A 17,866-nucleotide genomic window follows, 5' to 3' on the forward strand; every position below is an offset into this window, starting at 1 on the left:
ACAAACAAATGGAAGAACATTCCATGCTCATGGGTTGGAAGAATCAATATCGTGAAAATGGCCATACTGCCCAAGGTAATTTATAGATTCAATGCCATCCCCATCAAGCTACCAATGACTTTCTTCACAGAATTGGAAAAAACTACTTTAAAGTTCATATGGAACCAAAAAAGAGCCTGCATCGCCAAGTCAATCCTAAGCCAAAAGAACAAAGCTGGAGGCATCACGCTACCTGACTTTAAACTATACTACAAGGCTACAGTAACCAAAACAGCATGGTACTGGTACCACAACAGAGACATAGATCAATGGAACAGAACAGAGCCCTCAGAAATGACGCCGCATAGCTACAACTATCTGATCTTTGACAAACCTGACAAAAACAAGAAATGGGGAAAGGATTCCCTATTTAATAAATGGTGCTGGGAAAACTGGCTAGCCATATGTAGAAAGCTGCAACTGGATCCCTTCCTTACACCTTATACAAAAATTAATTCAAGATGGATTAAAGACTTATATGTTAGACCTAAAACCATTAAAATCCTACAAGAAAACCTAGGCAATACCATTCAGGACATAGGCGTGGGCAAGGACTTCATGTCTAAAACACCAAAAGCAATGGCAACAAAAGCCAAAATCGACAAATGGGATCTCATTAAACTAAAGAGCTTCTGCACAGCAAAAGAAACTATCATCAGAGTGAACAGGCAACCTACAGAATGGGAGAAAATTTTTGCAACCTACTCATCTGACAAAGGGCTAATATCCAGAATCTACAATGAACTCAAACAAATTTACAAGAAAAAAACAAACAACCCCATCAAAAAGTGGGCAGAGGACATGAACAGACATTTCTCAAAAGAAGACATTTATGCAGCCAAAAAACACATGAAGAAATGCTCATCATCACTGGCCATCAGAGAAATGCAAATCAAAACCACAGTGAGATACCATCTCACACCAGTTAGAATGGCCATCATTAAAAAATCAGGAAACAACAGGTGCTGGAGAGGATGTGGAGAAATAGGAACACTTTTACACTGTTGGTGGGACTGTAAACTAGTTCAACCATTGTGGAAGTCAGTGTGGCGATTCCTCAGGGATCTCGAACTAGAAATACCATTTGACCCAGCCATCCCATTACTGGGTATATACCCAAAGGACTATAAATCATGCTGCTATAAAGACACGTGCACACGTATGTTTATTGCGGCACTATTCACAATAGCAAAGAGTTGGAACCAACCCAAATGTCCAACAACGATAGACTGGATTAAGAAAATGTGGCACATATACACCATGGAATACTATGCAGCCATAAAAAATGATGAGTTCGTGTCCTTTGTAGGGACATGGATGAAACTGGAAAACATCATTCTCAGTAAACTATCGCAAGGACAAAAAACCAAACACCGCATGTTCTCACTCATAGGTGGGAATTGAACAATGAGAACTCATGGACACAGGAAGGGGAACATCACACTCCGGGGACTGTTGTGGGGTGGGGGGAGGGGGGAGGGACAGCATTAGGAGATACACCTAATGCTAAATGACGAGTTAATGGGTGCAGGAAATCAACATGGCACATGGATACATATGTAACAAACCTGCACATTGTGCACATGTACCCTAAAACCCTAAAGTATAATTAAAAAAAAAATTATGAAAAAAAAAAAAAAAAAAAAGAATGAGATAAGTATCCTTATAAAAGAGGTTCCAGAGAGCTGCCTTGCCCCTTCTATCATGTGAGGACACAGCCACAGAGCACCATCTATGAACCAGAAAGCGGGTTCTCACGAGACACCAAATCTGCCAGCACCCTGACCTTGGACTTTCTACCCTCCGGAACTGTGAGAAATAAATTTCTGTCATTGATAAGCTACTCAGTCTATGGTATTTTGTTTTAGCAGCCAAAATGGACTAAGAAATAGCGTTTCTAGCAGGATATAGATGATACACTCAAATGTGATCATTTGAAAAGAGTTCCTTCCTCCTGTTGGAAACCACATATTGTCTTCTCTACACTCTACGCTCCACACCATAGCAAGAGTGATGTTTTCAAAGCATAAATGTGATCACACAATTTCCATGCTTAAATCCCTCCAATGACGTTCCCTTGCAATGAGAATACAATCCACACTCCTCTAACCCTGCCCTGCAAACCGCTACAGATTCTGGTTCCTGCCCTGGTGGAACTTAGACATTGTCTAGCTTAAATCCTTCCAACTTTATTAATTCATTCCACATAAATTTATTAAATGCCAATCATGAACCAAGCATGGTTCTAGGTAGATGAATGTATAGCAGAGCAAGAGAAGCGTTGTACACCTCTGTAATCTTATCTTTTACGACTCCCCCCTTTCCCTGTATACTCCAGCCAGACTTGTTTTTTGTTGTTCTGTTCCTCGAACACGTCAAGCTTGTTTCTCCCACAGGGCCTTTGCATTTGCTGTTCTCTCTACCTGCACCATTCTTCTCTTAAATCTTCATGTGGCTGAGTCTCTTGAATAATCCAGGTTCAATTCCAGCTGTGTGGAGAGGCCATCCCTAACCTTCCTACCTAGAGTAGTCAAAGCAGTCTCTATCACCATTACCTCATTTTATTTTTTAAAATAGCTCTCATATTTTCAGAAATTATCACCCATTTAGACCATTAGCTCTATGAAGGAAGATTTCGCTTCTGTCGTTGCTCATATTAAGTGTTTGAGAATTTCATTTAAAACTTTTCCCCAGTATATCATTACATGTTTAATAATAAACATTAGGATTGAATGAATCCACCTCTAGTTTTCTTTCTTACACGTGCTCTCTCCTTTTCCTTCTTTTAAAATTAATGATTTGTTTGTTTCCCAGTAAAGAAGTGGTCAGGGTATGAGCTGAACAGTGGAGTGACATTTTACAATAAGTTCTGGGAGTATATGATGTTTTGATATGATCCATAAATATTTACACTGTTGAAAATGCAGTGTATTTTTTTTCTCTGAGAGAAATAATAGCTGGTTCATAAAACTATTATCTCCTAAACCTCAAAATGACGTCAAGCCACTTTTCATTTAATCCTTTGATTATAATTCATACTCAGATTCCTCACGGGTCCTATTGAGGCCTTCAGACGTAAAGAACATGCTCCCAAAGTTTCTGTTACCCAGTGATTGACATTTTAGATACTTCACTAGTGATGCTGAATTTGTAGAAGTATGGATCTCCTCAATGGCTGAAGTTTTCTTTTTTCGAAATATTTTTATGAAGCACATAGGCTTCTGCTCAATTTGAATAAATGCTCCAAAATAAACAAGTAGTTAAATAAGAACTGTTCTCAGATTCAAGCTGTTCAGTTAGAGTTTCTTAGTGAATTTGGCAATAAAGAAAAATGTAGGTTAATTTTCTCTCTCTTTCAAATTGAGGAAGTAGATAATGAACATAATTTGTCTTATTTCACGGGTATAGATGTAATAAAATTGTACTATAGAGTGATTACTCATTGAAAATAACACAACTGGGTTATCAGTTTGCAGATAGGACTTGATTTAAGGCACCGACCTCCAACAGTATATAGGTCTGTAACAACATGATGATAAAACAGCTGCAAGAAAAGTTTCTAAAAATTGCCATTTACAATTTTGATGTATACATAAAGCTTTTAGGATATTATCATCAATGGTAAGAAGATAAAGTCTAGACTCCTGACAATGCCCTTCACTTTGATCTGCATGGAGCTTTCCAGGCCATTTCTTGACATACTGCCATGTGCCATGCTTTAGCTACAGTGGACAATTTGCCATTTCCTGGGCACACAGACACCTTCTCTGCTCTGGCCTTTGATGATGTCATTCAGTGCATGAGCAATGCCTGCCAGCACTTTGTTCATCCAGAGACTTCCAAGATGTGCTTGAAGGTCCAGCTCAAAAGCCACTTCTTGTCCTGGCTAGAGCAATAAGACAAATAAGGATATAAATGACATCCAAATTGGAAAGGAAGAAGTCAAATTATCCTTGTTTGCAGATGATACGATCTTATATTTGGAAAAACCTAAAGACTCCACAAGAAAACTATTAGAACTGGTAAGGAAATTTAAATTCAGTAAATTTGTAGGGTACAAAATCAACATACCCAAATCAGTATTTCTCTATGTTCAACAGTGAACAACGTGAAAAAGAAATTTAAAAAGTAATTCCACTTATAATAGCTACACACAAAATTTAAATACTAGGAATTAACCAAAGCAGCGAAATATCCCTATAATGAAAAGTGTAAGACACTGATGAAATAAATTGAAAAGGATATCAAAAAATGGAAAAATATTCCATGTTCATGGATTGGAAGGATCAATATTGTTAAAATACCCTTACTACCCAAAGCAATCCACAGATTCAGTGCAAACCCTGTCAAAATATCAAAAGCATTCTTCACGGAAATAGAAAAACAATCTTAAAATTCATATGGAACCACAAAAGACCCAGAATAACCAAAGCTATCCTAAGCAAAAAAACAAAACAAAACTGGAGGAATCACATTATCTGGCTTCAAATTATACTACAGAGCAATAGTATCAGCTATAGCATAGTACTGGCATAAAAACAGACATATAGACCAGTGGAATAGAATAGAGAACCCAGAAACAAAACTATAGAGCTACAGTGAACTCATTTTCAACAAAGGTGCCAAGAGCATAAACTGGGGAAAAGACAGTTTCTTCAATGAATGGTGCTTGGAAAACTGGATATCTCTAGGCAGAGGAATGAAAATAGACCCCTATCTCTTGCCATATACAAAAACTAAATAAAATGGATTAAAGACTTAAATCTAAGACTTCAAACAAAGAAGCTATTACAAGAAAACATTGGGGGAAATCTCCAGGACATTGGTCTGGTCAAAAATGTCTTGAGCAATACCCCTCAAGCACAGGCAGATATGAACAAATGGGATCACAAGTTAAAAAGCTTCTGCACAGCAAACAATCAACAAAGTGAAGCGACAGCTCACAGAATGGGAGTAAATATTTGCAAACTACCCTGACAAGGGAGTAATAACCAGAATATATAAGGAACTCAAACAACTCTGTAGGAAAAAAATCTAACAATCAAAAGATGGGCAAAAGATCTGACTAGACATCTCTCAGAAGAAGACACAATGGCAAACAGGTATATGAAAAGGTGCTCAACATCACTGATTATCAAAGAAATGCAAATCAAAACTACAATGAGATATCACCTCACCCCAGTTAAAATGACTTTTATCAAAAAGACAGGCAATAATAAATGCTGGAGAGGATGTGGACCAAAGGGAACCCTTATACACTGTTGGTAGGAATGTAAATTAGTACAACCACTATGGAGAACAGCTTGGAGTTTCCTTAAAAAAGTAAAAATTGAGCTACCGTATGATCTAGCAATCACACTGCTGGGTATATACCCAAAAGAAAGGAAATCAGTGTATCGGAGATATCTGCTCTACTGTGTTTGTTGCAGTATTATATTTTTTACAATAGCTAAGATTTGGAAGCAACCTAAGTGTCTATCAACAGATTAACTGATAAAGAAAATGTGGCACATATACACAATGGAGTACTATTCTGAAATAAAAAGAATGACATCCAGTCATGTGCAACAACATGGATGGAACTGGGGGTTATTATGTTAACTGAAATAAGCCAGGCACAGAAAGACAAACATTACATGTTCTCACTTATTTTCAGGACCTAAAAATCAAAACAATTGAACTCATGGACATAGAGAGTGGAAGAAGGATGGTTACCAGACACTGGGACGGTAGTGAGGGGCAGAGGGAGAGGGTGGGATGGTTAATGGGTACAAAAATATATAATAGAATAAGACCTACTATTTGATAGCACAATAGGGTGACTATAGTCAATAATAAGTGTAGATTTAAAAAAAAAGAGTGTAATTGGGTTGTTTGTAACTCAATGGATAAGTGTTTGAGGGGATGGATGCCCCATTCTTCAAGATGTACTTATTTCACATTACATGCCTGTATCAAAACATCTCATGTACCCCATAAATACATATACTATTACCCACAAGAATTAATTTAAAATAGGTATTTTTTTTTAAAGGCCACTTCTTCATTAAAGCCTCCTCCACCCCCTCTGCATTTTGGCAAACAAATCACCTCCAACCCACCCTGACCTAGAAGGGTATCTTATCTCTTCTATAAGGGCTCATCGTTTATGTGCCTGCTATTTTCCTCTCCCTCCCTGCATGAACACACGATTATGAGTCTTTTGAGGAAAGGGAATTCATTCATCTTTATATTCCCCAGAGCCTAATAGAGTATCTGGCAAAGAGCATGCACTTCATAAATGTTTGTTGAATTGATGATTGGATGAGCAAAAGAGCTCCAAATCCAGATGTTAAAAAGATGTAAAACAGGCATCCAGCTGATGGGCTGATCATCCACCTTTTATCAGGCTGTTTTATCATTAGCCAGAAGCTGCTTCGCAGTAAGGCAGCAGTGGGTTTCAGTCAGTGAAGGTGTGGGCTCTGCTGGAGACTCTGACGCTCCAGGTATGGGGGGCAGCCATCTAGCTGAGTAAATGTCAGGGATTTTGCTCCTAAATGCTTGTCTTGTCTGTGTTCTCAAATTTTCTTCAGTGTGTTTGCATTGATGAAAGACATTTTTAGAAATTTAAAAAAATTGTAGAAGATGAAATTTGAAAGGAGTCAAGGCTCCAAAGTCTGTGATGACTTTGTGAATGTGCTAAGATGACCTGGTGAGGCCGACAGTTCTTATGTAAATGAGGCAGGATGCAAAGAAAAAAAATGTTTCCAAAGGAGCAATGGCAAGAGAAATTTAATGATATTAAATAAAAAATGTTTGCCTTTATGAGTCATCATTTAAAATAATATTCCAGTATGAAGAGATAAATCTCCAGTAAGGGGTATTATTTTTAAATATATGCAATAAGCAAAATAAAAATAGTATTTATATTGCTTATACCAGCTGCCATACACGTTTCATGATATGAGTTCATGGGTTCGTTTTATAAGAAAAGTAAAAAATACACAATAAGGAAAACAATTATGTCTCTACACAAAAAATACAATGGCCCAAGTGTCCTGTACTTTTAAAGATTTTCCCATGATAAGCACATAAATAAATTCTGCCTGTATTGAAATTTCTGGTTTCTTCTTGGTAGTTTAATTTACTGAGAGCTGAGTCGATTTCCCTGATACTTTTACTAACATTATTGAACCCAACACAAAGTGATGTTTATGTTTTGTTTGTAAGGCCAACTTTTCGTTTAACATAATGGACTCTGCACTCTGCTTACAACTTCCAACTCACTTCATTTGTTTCTTCATTCACTCATTCATTCTTTCACCAAACATTTATTGGGTACCCACTGAGTGCTAGGCACTGTAATGGATCCTAGGGATTTATAAAAAATGGTTACTAAGCCTCAGGTATTTGCAGTCCAGTGAGGGAGAAAAACTTACTACACAATGTGATCAGTTTTACGAAAAGGGTATACAACAAAGAGTGCAATTAAATCTCTCTGGGAAAATTGGGGAAGCTCTGGAGAGCAATGACACATGAGCAATTTCCAGGGAGATGAGGATGCTGGCATAGTCAGATTGTGTGTATGCACTCAAGGTGCAAAGGGACATGGCATGTTCAGATGACTCAGAGCAGTCCTTAGACTGTGCACCATTTGGGTCCATGAAGAAGAGTAGGTGGAAAATTATTCCGAGACATTAGATTAGGGGCACATGGTGAAGTGCCTTTGGACATAATCTTAAAACCATGAGGTATCAATAGGGGTTTCAAAGTAGGGGGTAACATGATCCAATTTGTAGAAAATGACTCAGGCAGCATAGGCCAGTAAGTTCCAAACAATACTGCTTTGTGAGGTATTAATAGTTATGCCATGGAGAAAGGGCTTCCTGGCCAAATAAGTCTATGTAACACTGCATACCATAACCCTATGCAGGGGTTCTCCGTGCATATTCATATTTTAAAGGCTCGAAGAGAGAACCTGTGGTGAAGAATCATCAATACCAAGTTGGGAAACACTGGATGAGAGTTAGGCAAGATGAGACAAGGAGATCAAGTAAAAGACTGTTTGTAAGGGTTTGATGAGTTGATTGTAAGGAGAGGGATTGGAAAGGAAGAGAGTGGTAGGGGAGATATAGAAGATGGAATAAAATAGGGTATAGGTGTTGACTAAGCGTGAAGGATGCGTGAGGCTGATAATGGCTCAAGTTTCCAGGTAGAAAGCAGGACAGATGGTGGTGTCACCTACACGATAATGATCAATGACGAAAGGCCAGGTTAATGGGGGAAGGGGTGGCAGGCAGGTGTGTATCAAGCTTGGTGTTAGACCTTTGGAGTTTGAGGTAACCTAGCAACGTGTGAGATCGAGGGAGCCCAAAGGCAGTTGGACACGGTGCTGTGCACACAGTCGAGGTCATAGCTGAGCCAAACTGAATTAGGGCCTAGAGAAACAAAGAAAAATGAGAACTGGAATCTCACTTACTAAACATAATTATTAAAATGAGAACAGAAGTCTTACTTCAGCCATTTTGGGGATTAGAATTCCCTTGTTCATCTAGTCTCAGTTAAGCTTTCTTGACTCTGGAAGTACAAGAGGTGTACGCTGTACCGTCAAGGTTTTACATTCTTGTTATGGTGTGAAGCAAGCGGCTGCACATCCATCAAAATCAGAGCAATTATGCCAAAGAACTTCCTGCTAATAAATAAAAACAAAAACAACCACATGTGAAGCTGGACTTTCAATTTGTTTTGCTATGTTTATTGCTGCCTCTAAAGATAGGATCAAGTGTCCATTTCCTTATGAAATACACTATTGAAAATGAGATAAACATCCTAAGAGTTTTTTCCTCCCTGGGACAGAAAATTTTAAATAAATATAGCCTCTAACTTATGTGGATTTATATTTTAGTCACTGGAATATAACAAAACTGATTACTATGTGACTCTGCCAGAATTCAGTTCTCTAATCCAAACCAAAGGTATTTTTGTCTTTGCTTGAAGGTATGTATGTATGTTTAAATCTAGAAAATGAAAACTTTAATTCTCAGGCATTTATAGTTACCATTAAAATTCTCTTTTTCTTTGTATCACTAGCAGGGACTCCTCTCCCTTATGCCTTTTTACACAGCTGAACTGCAGGCATTTTGAATTGTGACCCTGATTAAGAAAGGTTTAGAGGGAAATGGTGGCACAATCACAGTTTTAAGCAAGGCAGGGATCCAGAGACTGTGGCAATTTTTTCTGTCTCTGCACAGATGTGTGCAATATGTATATACAGTTGGGTGGATGCAATCTTGAACATAAAACCTATGCAATGTAGAGAAATAAATTGTGTTTCAATGTGGACCAATTCACTTCAGTTTAACTCTTCAGCACCTTTTTTCTTTAATTCCTTGTTTCAATTTAATTTTTAGAACAAAAACAAATGAAGGAATATTGATGCATATGATACATACATTGATATATTAGATATAGAGAGGCAAAAGGGTAGTGGAAGACAGGTTCCCAATCTCAAGGAGCCTGTGCTAGTGGAGACTAAGTGCTTTGCTCACAATACAGCGGGTGGTGATGGGCTGAACAATGGCCCCCGAAGATATCTTCATCTCAATCCCTGGTACCTGGTGCAATAAAAGGGTCTTTACTGATGTGATGAGGGCTTCTGAGAGGGGGAAACGATCCTGGATTATCCAAGTAGGCTTGAGGTAGTCACAGTGGTCCTTAGAAGAGGGAGGCAGGAGGGTCTGAGTCAGAGAGAGAGCGTGAAGGGACAGAATTAGCAGTGGGAGGAAGATGGAGGAAGGGCCATGAGCCTAGGAAGCATATGGCCTGTAGAAGCCAGAAAAGACAAAGAGATCCTCCCCTTGATCTCCAGAGGGCACGCAGGCCTGCTGATTCCCTGAATTTAGCTAGGTGAGACTGAGTTGGGACTTCTGATCTCCAGAACTATAAGATAGTAAGTTTGTGTTGTTTTAAGCCACCAAGTTTGTGGTAATTTGTTACAGCAGCAATAGGAAGCCAATGTACAGATGAACTGTCCTGGATAGAGGCAACAAATACTGAGTGTTCTGTAAACTGCTGATTTTAGTACTGTTATCAGATTTCTTCACAGTTTGACAGTTAAGAGTAGATAGTAAAGAAGTCTTGGGAAAGCCATACTGCATAGTGGAAAAGAAAATGAGTTTGAAGCACACAGGGCCCCTTTCACATTTACCAGCCTTGTGACTTGGTTTTCTCACTAGGTTGCTGTGAGGCTCAAGAGGGGCCAAGTGCAGCAAATGAATTATAAAAGAGAATGTTCAAATTCCTACTAAGCTCACAATACTTCAGGCTCCTCACATGCAAAATGGGAATAATATTAGTAACTATCACATCGGATAGTGAGGATTAAGTGAGTTAAATATTTAAAGTGTCTAGAGCTGTGCTGAACACAGAGAAAGTGATGCTCTCATTATCAAAAGCAGCAGCTCCTCAAATGTAGCAAGTATTCAATAAATGACACCAGGAGAATGGGCATGTACCTTTCTAGCATCAAAGTCAATGCTTTGCAGATGTCTCCTGGGAGTTATGGGGTCTCACTGAGACTTGGTCTCTGCCTTCATTGACCTTGTGGTCTAACTCAGAAGTCATGAGAAAGCACCTGAATGGGTAACATGTGGTTGTTAAGTGAGTTGTCTGCCCCTGAACACCATGTAGCTTCAGTGTAGAAGGATAATAGAGGAGTCACTGCAGAAGAGGGAGGCTGCCTGCCGGGCCTTGACCAGCAGAGGGGAGTGGGAAATGGTAGGTGGGCAGGGGAGTATACAAGCAGGGATGGGAGAGCCATGCCTGGAGACAGGGCAGGGACAGATGTGCAGAGGGATGAAGGCCTGAACAAGACATGTACTGGCTTTAGAGTCACTGAGAAAAATCCTAGCAGTAGACCGTCATGATCAAAGTGTTTCAGACTAAATTGTGGTATAGGTAACAGTGATTCTCAATCACAGTGTTGTAACTCACCCCTGTGTTATGATCCCTCATGAGGTGTGCAATAAGTCATTTATAACCAACACCAAAGAGGAGGAGGATGATGAGTGTATTTAATAAATTGCAGAAGATGCAGAGGACTACATTCACATAAAATAAGTGTTCAAAAGCTGTCTAAATATAAACTAACAAGATATTAAAGCTATTAATAAATTGTTAAGGATAAATATGAAATGAATCCTTCCCACAGACCAGAGATGAAAAGCAAAGGGTAGAGTATTAAGAGGCAGAACTGAAATAAAGATGGTCCCCTAACAACCAAAGCTAGAATTAGATTTCTGTTTCATTTCTGCTTGTTTCTAAAACAAGATCTTAACATCAATACTTGGACTCCATGCTAGGTCCTCTCCGGACCGGCAGAATGTGTAAATATTGGTTATTTGCCATTTGTCAGAAAAATACTCTACAAAGAACAAAGAAGGTTGCATTCCTATCTGGCAGATGACAATTTACATAATTTATGTTTTTTTCCCCCCAGAAAGAGAAACATACACATGAGGTCAGTGGTAACACTGTGTTCACACAAAGAGGAGAGAGAGTTTCTCCCCTCAAACAGGCAATGTCTATCAGGTTGTTATCTGTATCCTTTTAAATGAAACATCTGATCCCCCACCTCCTTTTCTTTTGTAGGAAAGAGGCTGTAGGTTGGGTGTTGAAGGATTGGAGACCTCAGCAGTATCCTCTGGCAGATCCTTGCTAAATGGAAAAGACCAGGTGAGTGTATACCAAGTTCCTCAGCAGTTGCTGGGGAATCAGGGCTAACCAGGCAATGGATTTTCAACAGCTGGTGTCCTAACTAAGCTGAGTTCTAAAACCACAGCCAACTAGCCCAGGGATCCCTGAAGTTACTCTGGACTTACTGCACCATACAACATAAACAATGGTTTCTTCTCACAAGCAGCCAGCAATAGCTAGTTTTTCCCAACAAAACTTAGCCAAAGAAGTTGGATTCCAGTAAGTAATGTAAGATGAATAGTTTATTGTTTACTCCAGGTTTAGAGATTCCTAAAAGGGATCAAAGATTTTTTTTTTTTTTTTTTTTTTGTCGAGACAGAGTCTCGCTCTGTCACCCAGGCTGGAGTGTAGTGGTGCAATCTCGGCTCACTGCAACCTCTGCCTCCTGAGTATGAGTGATTCTCTTGCGTCAGCCTCCACAGTAGCTGGGATTATAGGCACCCGCCACCACACCAGTCTAATTTTTGTATTTTTTTTTTTTCCAGTAGAGACAGGGTTTCTCCATGCTGGACAAACAGACCCTATGCACCAAACCATTAACAGAGCTGTCTCTGGAGGGTAGAAACACTGCTGACCTTCTATGTTCTTTATTTCTTGTTATGTTTGACTATTTTTCACAATTATTGTGTCTCAGGTGTGAAAGAAACTTTTTAAAGGTCCTATTAAACTGTAGTCACTAATGCATTGGATGAACTTCAAACAGTTGTTTACTATTAAGTTTCCCAACCTGAAAAATGGACTTAAACCTGACTCATCTTCAAATGCTTCTCCCTAAAAGAAGGAAATAGAAAAGCTTTCAAAGTAAATTCATATCTTCACAGGCCCAAAGTAGATGAAAATTTAAGAATAAGTGATTCTTTGGCAGTCCACTGTTTCAAATAGGGATGCTGGGCGTACATGTGGTGGTGGTGGCAATTGACCAAAAAAAGGTCATACATGTGGCTGTGCCCTAAAAACTGAAAAAGCATCATCAGTCAATGTCATTATTCAGCAGCATGTGTGGCTATCCAAAAGACATTGATGCTTCACTGCATTTCAAGACTAGAACAATATTAAGACCTATAACCATAAAAAACATATCAGGAAGAGGTAAAGCCAGCATTTTCAGGGCCTATAAGGAGTATTCTTCATCTATTCATTCATTTCATCATTCAGTAAACATTTTATCCATAACTTATGTACCTAATAGCAACAAGCTACTAATAATACGGGGACTTAACAATTTCAACAGTGGAGGTTGATTTGAGACGGTTCCTCACCTTTTATTAGGATTGGCATGGGTTAGTGGTGCCGTTTAAGGTCATAGATTCACTCCAATTAGAGGTAACTTAGTATAAATGCGCTAGCAATCAGGTGACCTGGGTTCTGGTCCAGGCTTTATGATCTTAAGGAAGCCTACATCTAGGCCACAGTTACATCATCTGTAAAACAAAAGTGTTCATGTTTAATCCCTGAAAGGCCTTTTAGCCATACACAGTGGGTTTGGTATAGTGGAAAGGGGCACATAAGACTGAGTTGATAGCCAACCCTAAATTTGCTAGCTGTATTTGCCTCAGTTTCCTCAAACCTAAAATAAGACTAATAAAACCTTATTTTAACTGAATTGTTGTGAGGATTTACTTCAGCTTGGTGAGCAATAATATATATTTCTTTTTTTTTTTTTTTTTTTTTTTGAGACGGAGTCTCGCTCTGTCGCCCAGGCTGGAGTGCAGTGGCGCAATCTCGGCTCACTGCAAGCTCCGCCTCCCGGGTTCACGCCATTCTCCTGCCTCAGCCTCTCCGAGTAGCTGGGACTACAGGCGCCCGCCACCATGCCCGGCTAATTTTTTTGTATTTTTAGTAGAGACGGGGTTTCACCGTGGTCTCGATCTCCTGACCTCGTGATCCGCCCGCCTCGGCCTCCCAAAGTGCTGGGATTACAAGCGTGAGCCACCGCGCCCGGCCTATATATTTCTTAAGTGCTGGTACATTGGTGTTCAAAATATATGACATCCTCTTCCACAAACCATCCACAGTATCAGGGAATTAATGAACTTAGCCATATACATTTAAGCTCTAAAAGAAAATACATATTCAATGTCTGTTGCCAGAGGCTTCATACTTTAGTGTTTTGCTTATTCATCAGTATTTGATTCTTTGAGTGTTTTACTAAACCACAGCTCTAAGATGGGCAAGGAGCAAGGAGAAGGAAGAGGCTCTGCCAAATGATTAGGAGAAAGCACAGAGGAAGACACGTGGCTGCCTGGAAATGGGAGACCCTTCAGCACAAGGCAAGGGTATGTGAGCTGTCACCCTCTCTCCTTCTCCACTGATGACTATATCATTTATTACCCAGATTGGGACACTTTTGAGAGTGAAAAAACTGTCTCAGTGAAACAGAGATGTATGTCTCCTCCACCTTTCATGCTTACTTTTTGTGACCTTTGTTGTCCCTTTAAAGCAGTGTCTTATGTCCTAATAGGGAGCAAACTGCAAAATAAGATTTTACGCAATCAACCTAAAATCCTGTGTTTTTAAAAGGCATGCAAAAAGATTAACGTTTGATAAATGCATATTATTTTTAGATAGGAAATTAAGATAAAATAGTTGTGTCATTATTATATATGCCTGGTGCAGGATCAGAAATTTTGTTTGTAAAGGGATAGCATATATTTTAGATTTTATGAGCCATATGTTCTCTATCACAACCACGCAATTCTGCCTTGAAGTGCAAAAACAGCCATAGACAGTACGTAAAATAATGGGTGTGTTCCAATAAAACTTTATTTACACACACAAAAAAGGCTATAGGCTAGATTTAGCTTGAAGGCTGCAGTTTGTCAACCCCTGTTTTGAAACAATGGTTCCCAGACTTTCGGAATTCATAGGACCAGGAAAATAAAAATACTTGGAATTGGCTCAGCATTTCTAACTTCTTACATTGCTAAGTAATGAAGTTAAAAAAAAATCATTGCCTACTACCCTTATTTCTTAGAATTTTAAACAGCAAAAAAACTAGAAAGGGTATAAATTAAGAACAAATTTAGCTTTATGGAAAACCCACCTCATTGTCTTGATTTTAAAAAATTTTCCTTAGCTTGGTGACAGCTTTGTCATAAATATGCTCAGGTTAACAGATGGGTCATCTGCATTGCTTTTGGAGGTCACTGGGGTGTGATACAGTAGAAAAAGCATGGTATTTGTAATTAAAAGATCTGGATTTAAATCAGGTTAGGGGAGTACTAAGAAGGGAGAAATGAGCAGATCTTGAACATCCCTTTAACATCCCTGGACAACAACACTCTGAGAGAGCATCCCTTTTTTGAGTCGCTGTGGCAAACAAAAGCTCCAATATTGAGTAACTTCAGAACTCACCGGTTGCCACTGTGCAGGGTACCAGGCTGGGGGGCAATTGAAGCGGTTACAAGCTTGCACCGTGCTGGGCTTCGGCTGGCGACACAGCTCATCAGCCAGGATGACTGTTTCATTCATCTCTCTGGAAAGCAGGTGGGTGCAGAAGACATCTCTGGTCTGTAGGCCGACCCCACATGTGAGACTACATGGGCTCCACTTGCCAATTTCCCACCTGAGCAGAAATCAGAGAGGAAGAGGACACACCCTTAGTACCTGTGCAGAGAACGTTTCCCATGAACTCAAATGGAGTTAAAACCCCTAACTGGGAAAGTGGGAAGTGCCAGCCCAAGATTGGCTGGCAGCTCTATCCTAAGCCTAGAATCTATCCTCTCCCTTAATGCTCTAGAATTCATTTACATTAAAGCAAAGAGGGAGATAAAATGGAATATCCAATTTTTACCCACAAAATCACCAGTAATGGTTACAACCATGTTTATTCTGATGGGATATATAAACTTCATCAAAATAAGAGGGGAGTACTAAATGAGACATAGATTGAGTACATAAAGGCTTTGGGCACCACATACTGAATTGTGGGGCTTAAAGAGGACTTTCTGCTAATCTCTCCAGCCCCAATTCTTAGCAAGACTGAAAATTTTATGCTTGTAATTCTTTGGCTTCAAAGTGAAAGGTCATTGGCTCCAGCTTCCTTCAAAATTCCATTGCTGCATAGAAACGTCTCTGTCTTATGTTTAAATATCATCACTGCCTGGGACTGGATAATGTAACAGAAGTGAAGGCTGCTCCATCGATCAGTGTTCTTGAGGGGAAGTAAAGTGAAGAGAGTGGCTCATTATCTGGATGTAGCACTCAAATACGCAGATGAGTTGAGTGCACGAACTGGCCATTTCCAAAGGGCCAAGTCTTGAGAAGTAGGTTTATAGTGAGCTAAGGGCCTATGAAAACAATCCCACTGTATTTCCCTGCTGATGCAGCCTCCAAACTGGGAATGATAAGGACAAAGCTCAGTCGCTCAGGCTCTAAGTCAGAAGCATCCTCCAAAGATCAGTTTTAGAAAGTTCTGTTTACAATATGAGGCACAAAGATTTTACAAACAGGAATTGGCCAAGAAAACATGGCAAGTAGATCCTTTAGTAGCTAGTCCCACCTAGCTTTTGTCCTGAAAGTTGGTTGAAAATTTTTTGGCCTTAATGTTTTTCATCAGACTGTAATACTAAGTGTATGCTCTCAATCTCTTCCTACTGCTCTGACATGTAACTAACTTTCCAACCTGTTTCCACTACCTCCTTTCATCTACGCTAAGCTTAGCCATATCTGTAATAATCTGTTTGTTATTCTCCATTTATGCCCCATGGTTTTCTAGTTGTGTCTTTATGCAAGTTGCATGTCTAATTTGGAATATCTTTTGCCCTTTCCTTGCCCTTTAAAATGTCTTTCATTTCTATATATCCAAATATAATCCACATTTAAAACACTGTATCCATACTTGCTCCAGACACTGACCATTTTCTCAGTTGTATTATGGTTATTCTACCTGTCAAGGGCACTACTAGAGTGTATACCTCCTGATGTAGGGCATGCATCTGAGTCAGTTTTGTATCACTTACAGGGTCCATAGAACACCTTTTAGATAGTTAATGTTATTGGTTAAATGAGCAACTCGATGAGACCTACCATCATAGAGGGCACCTTAACACATTATGTCATTTAATTTCCTCCAGAACAATATGAGATAAACTCTATTGATTACCCTCATTTTACAGTTGAGGGAACCTGGAAATCCAAGAGGCTGACTTGTCCAAGTACCCATAATTAGTAAGTAGTGAATCCAGGATTCAGACTTGGTTGTTTCTGGCTCTAGAGCCTCCACACTTTCTATTGTACCATGCCGTCTCCAAAAAATACCTTGAAAACTCTATGAACATTTGCAAATTTTTAAATGAATAGAAGAAGAGAAGCTGGGTTGAATTTATTTCTTTTAGATCCTTGTGTAAATTTCTATAAACTTATCTTATTTTTAAACCCTTAGCTTGAGTTAATTATAAGCTTTAAAACATTGTGGTGTTATTGGTTTTAAGATACATCCATATATTCTTTGCCATGCCTTCCTTCCAAAGGTGGAGTCTTGAGTATGGGCTAGACTTAGTGGCTCACTTCTAATGAATAGAATGAGGCAGAAGTGATGCTATGTGACTTCCAAGGCTAGGTCACAAAAAGGATAATGCTTCCAATTTGATGCTCTCTCTTTGCCCACTCACGGTGGTGGGGAAGCCAGCCATGATGTCATGAGAATCCCCAGACAGTCTTAAGGAAAGTTCATGTGTGAAACTGCAGCCTCCCCACCAATAATCAGCATCAACTTGCCAGCCATGTGAGTGAGCTACCTTGAATGCAGACCCTCCAGCCCCAAGCTTGCCTTTAGATAACTGCAACCTCAGGAAAGACCTCAAGCCAGAACTGCCTGTCCAAGCTGCCTCCAAATTCCTCACTCACATGAACTGTGAGAGGTGATCAATGTTTGTTTTCATTGTTAGCTACTAGGTTTGGAGGGAAATTTGTTATGCAGCAATAGACAACCAAATACAAGTATATACCTCTCCCCAATTTGCATATGTTCATCAAAAGACATATACAAGAATATCCATGGCAGCATTGTTCATAATAGCTCAAATCTGGAAAAACCCAAATGTGCGTCAACACATGAATGAATAAAAAATTATGATATATTCATACAAGATTA

General features: G+C 39.3%; 1 protein-coding gene across 1 annotated transcript in view; it reads right to left on the minus strand.

Annotated features, from left to right (window-relative positions):
- The window catches only part of ADAMTSL1 (ADAMTS like 1), a 454,301-nt gene that overhangs the window by 156,596 nt on the left and 279,839 nt on the right, over window positions 1-17,866 (minus strand). Inside the window, exon 16 of the mRNA XM_032138382.2 lies at window positions 15,127-15,337. Coding sequence (XP_031994273.1) covers window positions 15,127-15,337 — 211 coding nt within the window. The remainder of the gene's footprint in view (window positions 1-15,126; window positions 15,338-17,866) is intronic.

Source organism: Hylobates moloch, unplaced genomic scaffold, assembly GCF_009828535.3.
Source record: "Hylobates moloch isolate HMO894 unplaced genomic scaffold, HMol_V3 SCAFFOLD_19, whole genome shotgun sequence".
NCBI lineage: Eukaryota > Metazoa > Chordata > Mammalia > Primates > Hylobatidae > Hylobates > Hylobates moloch.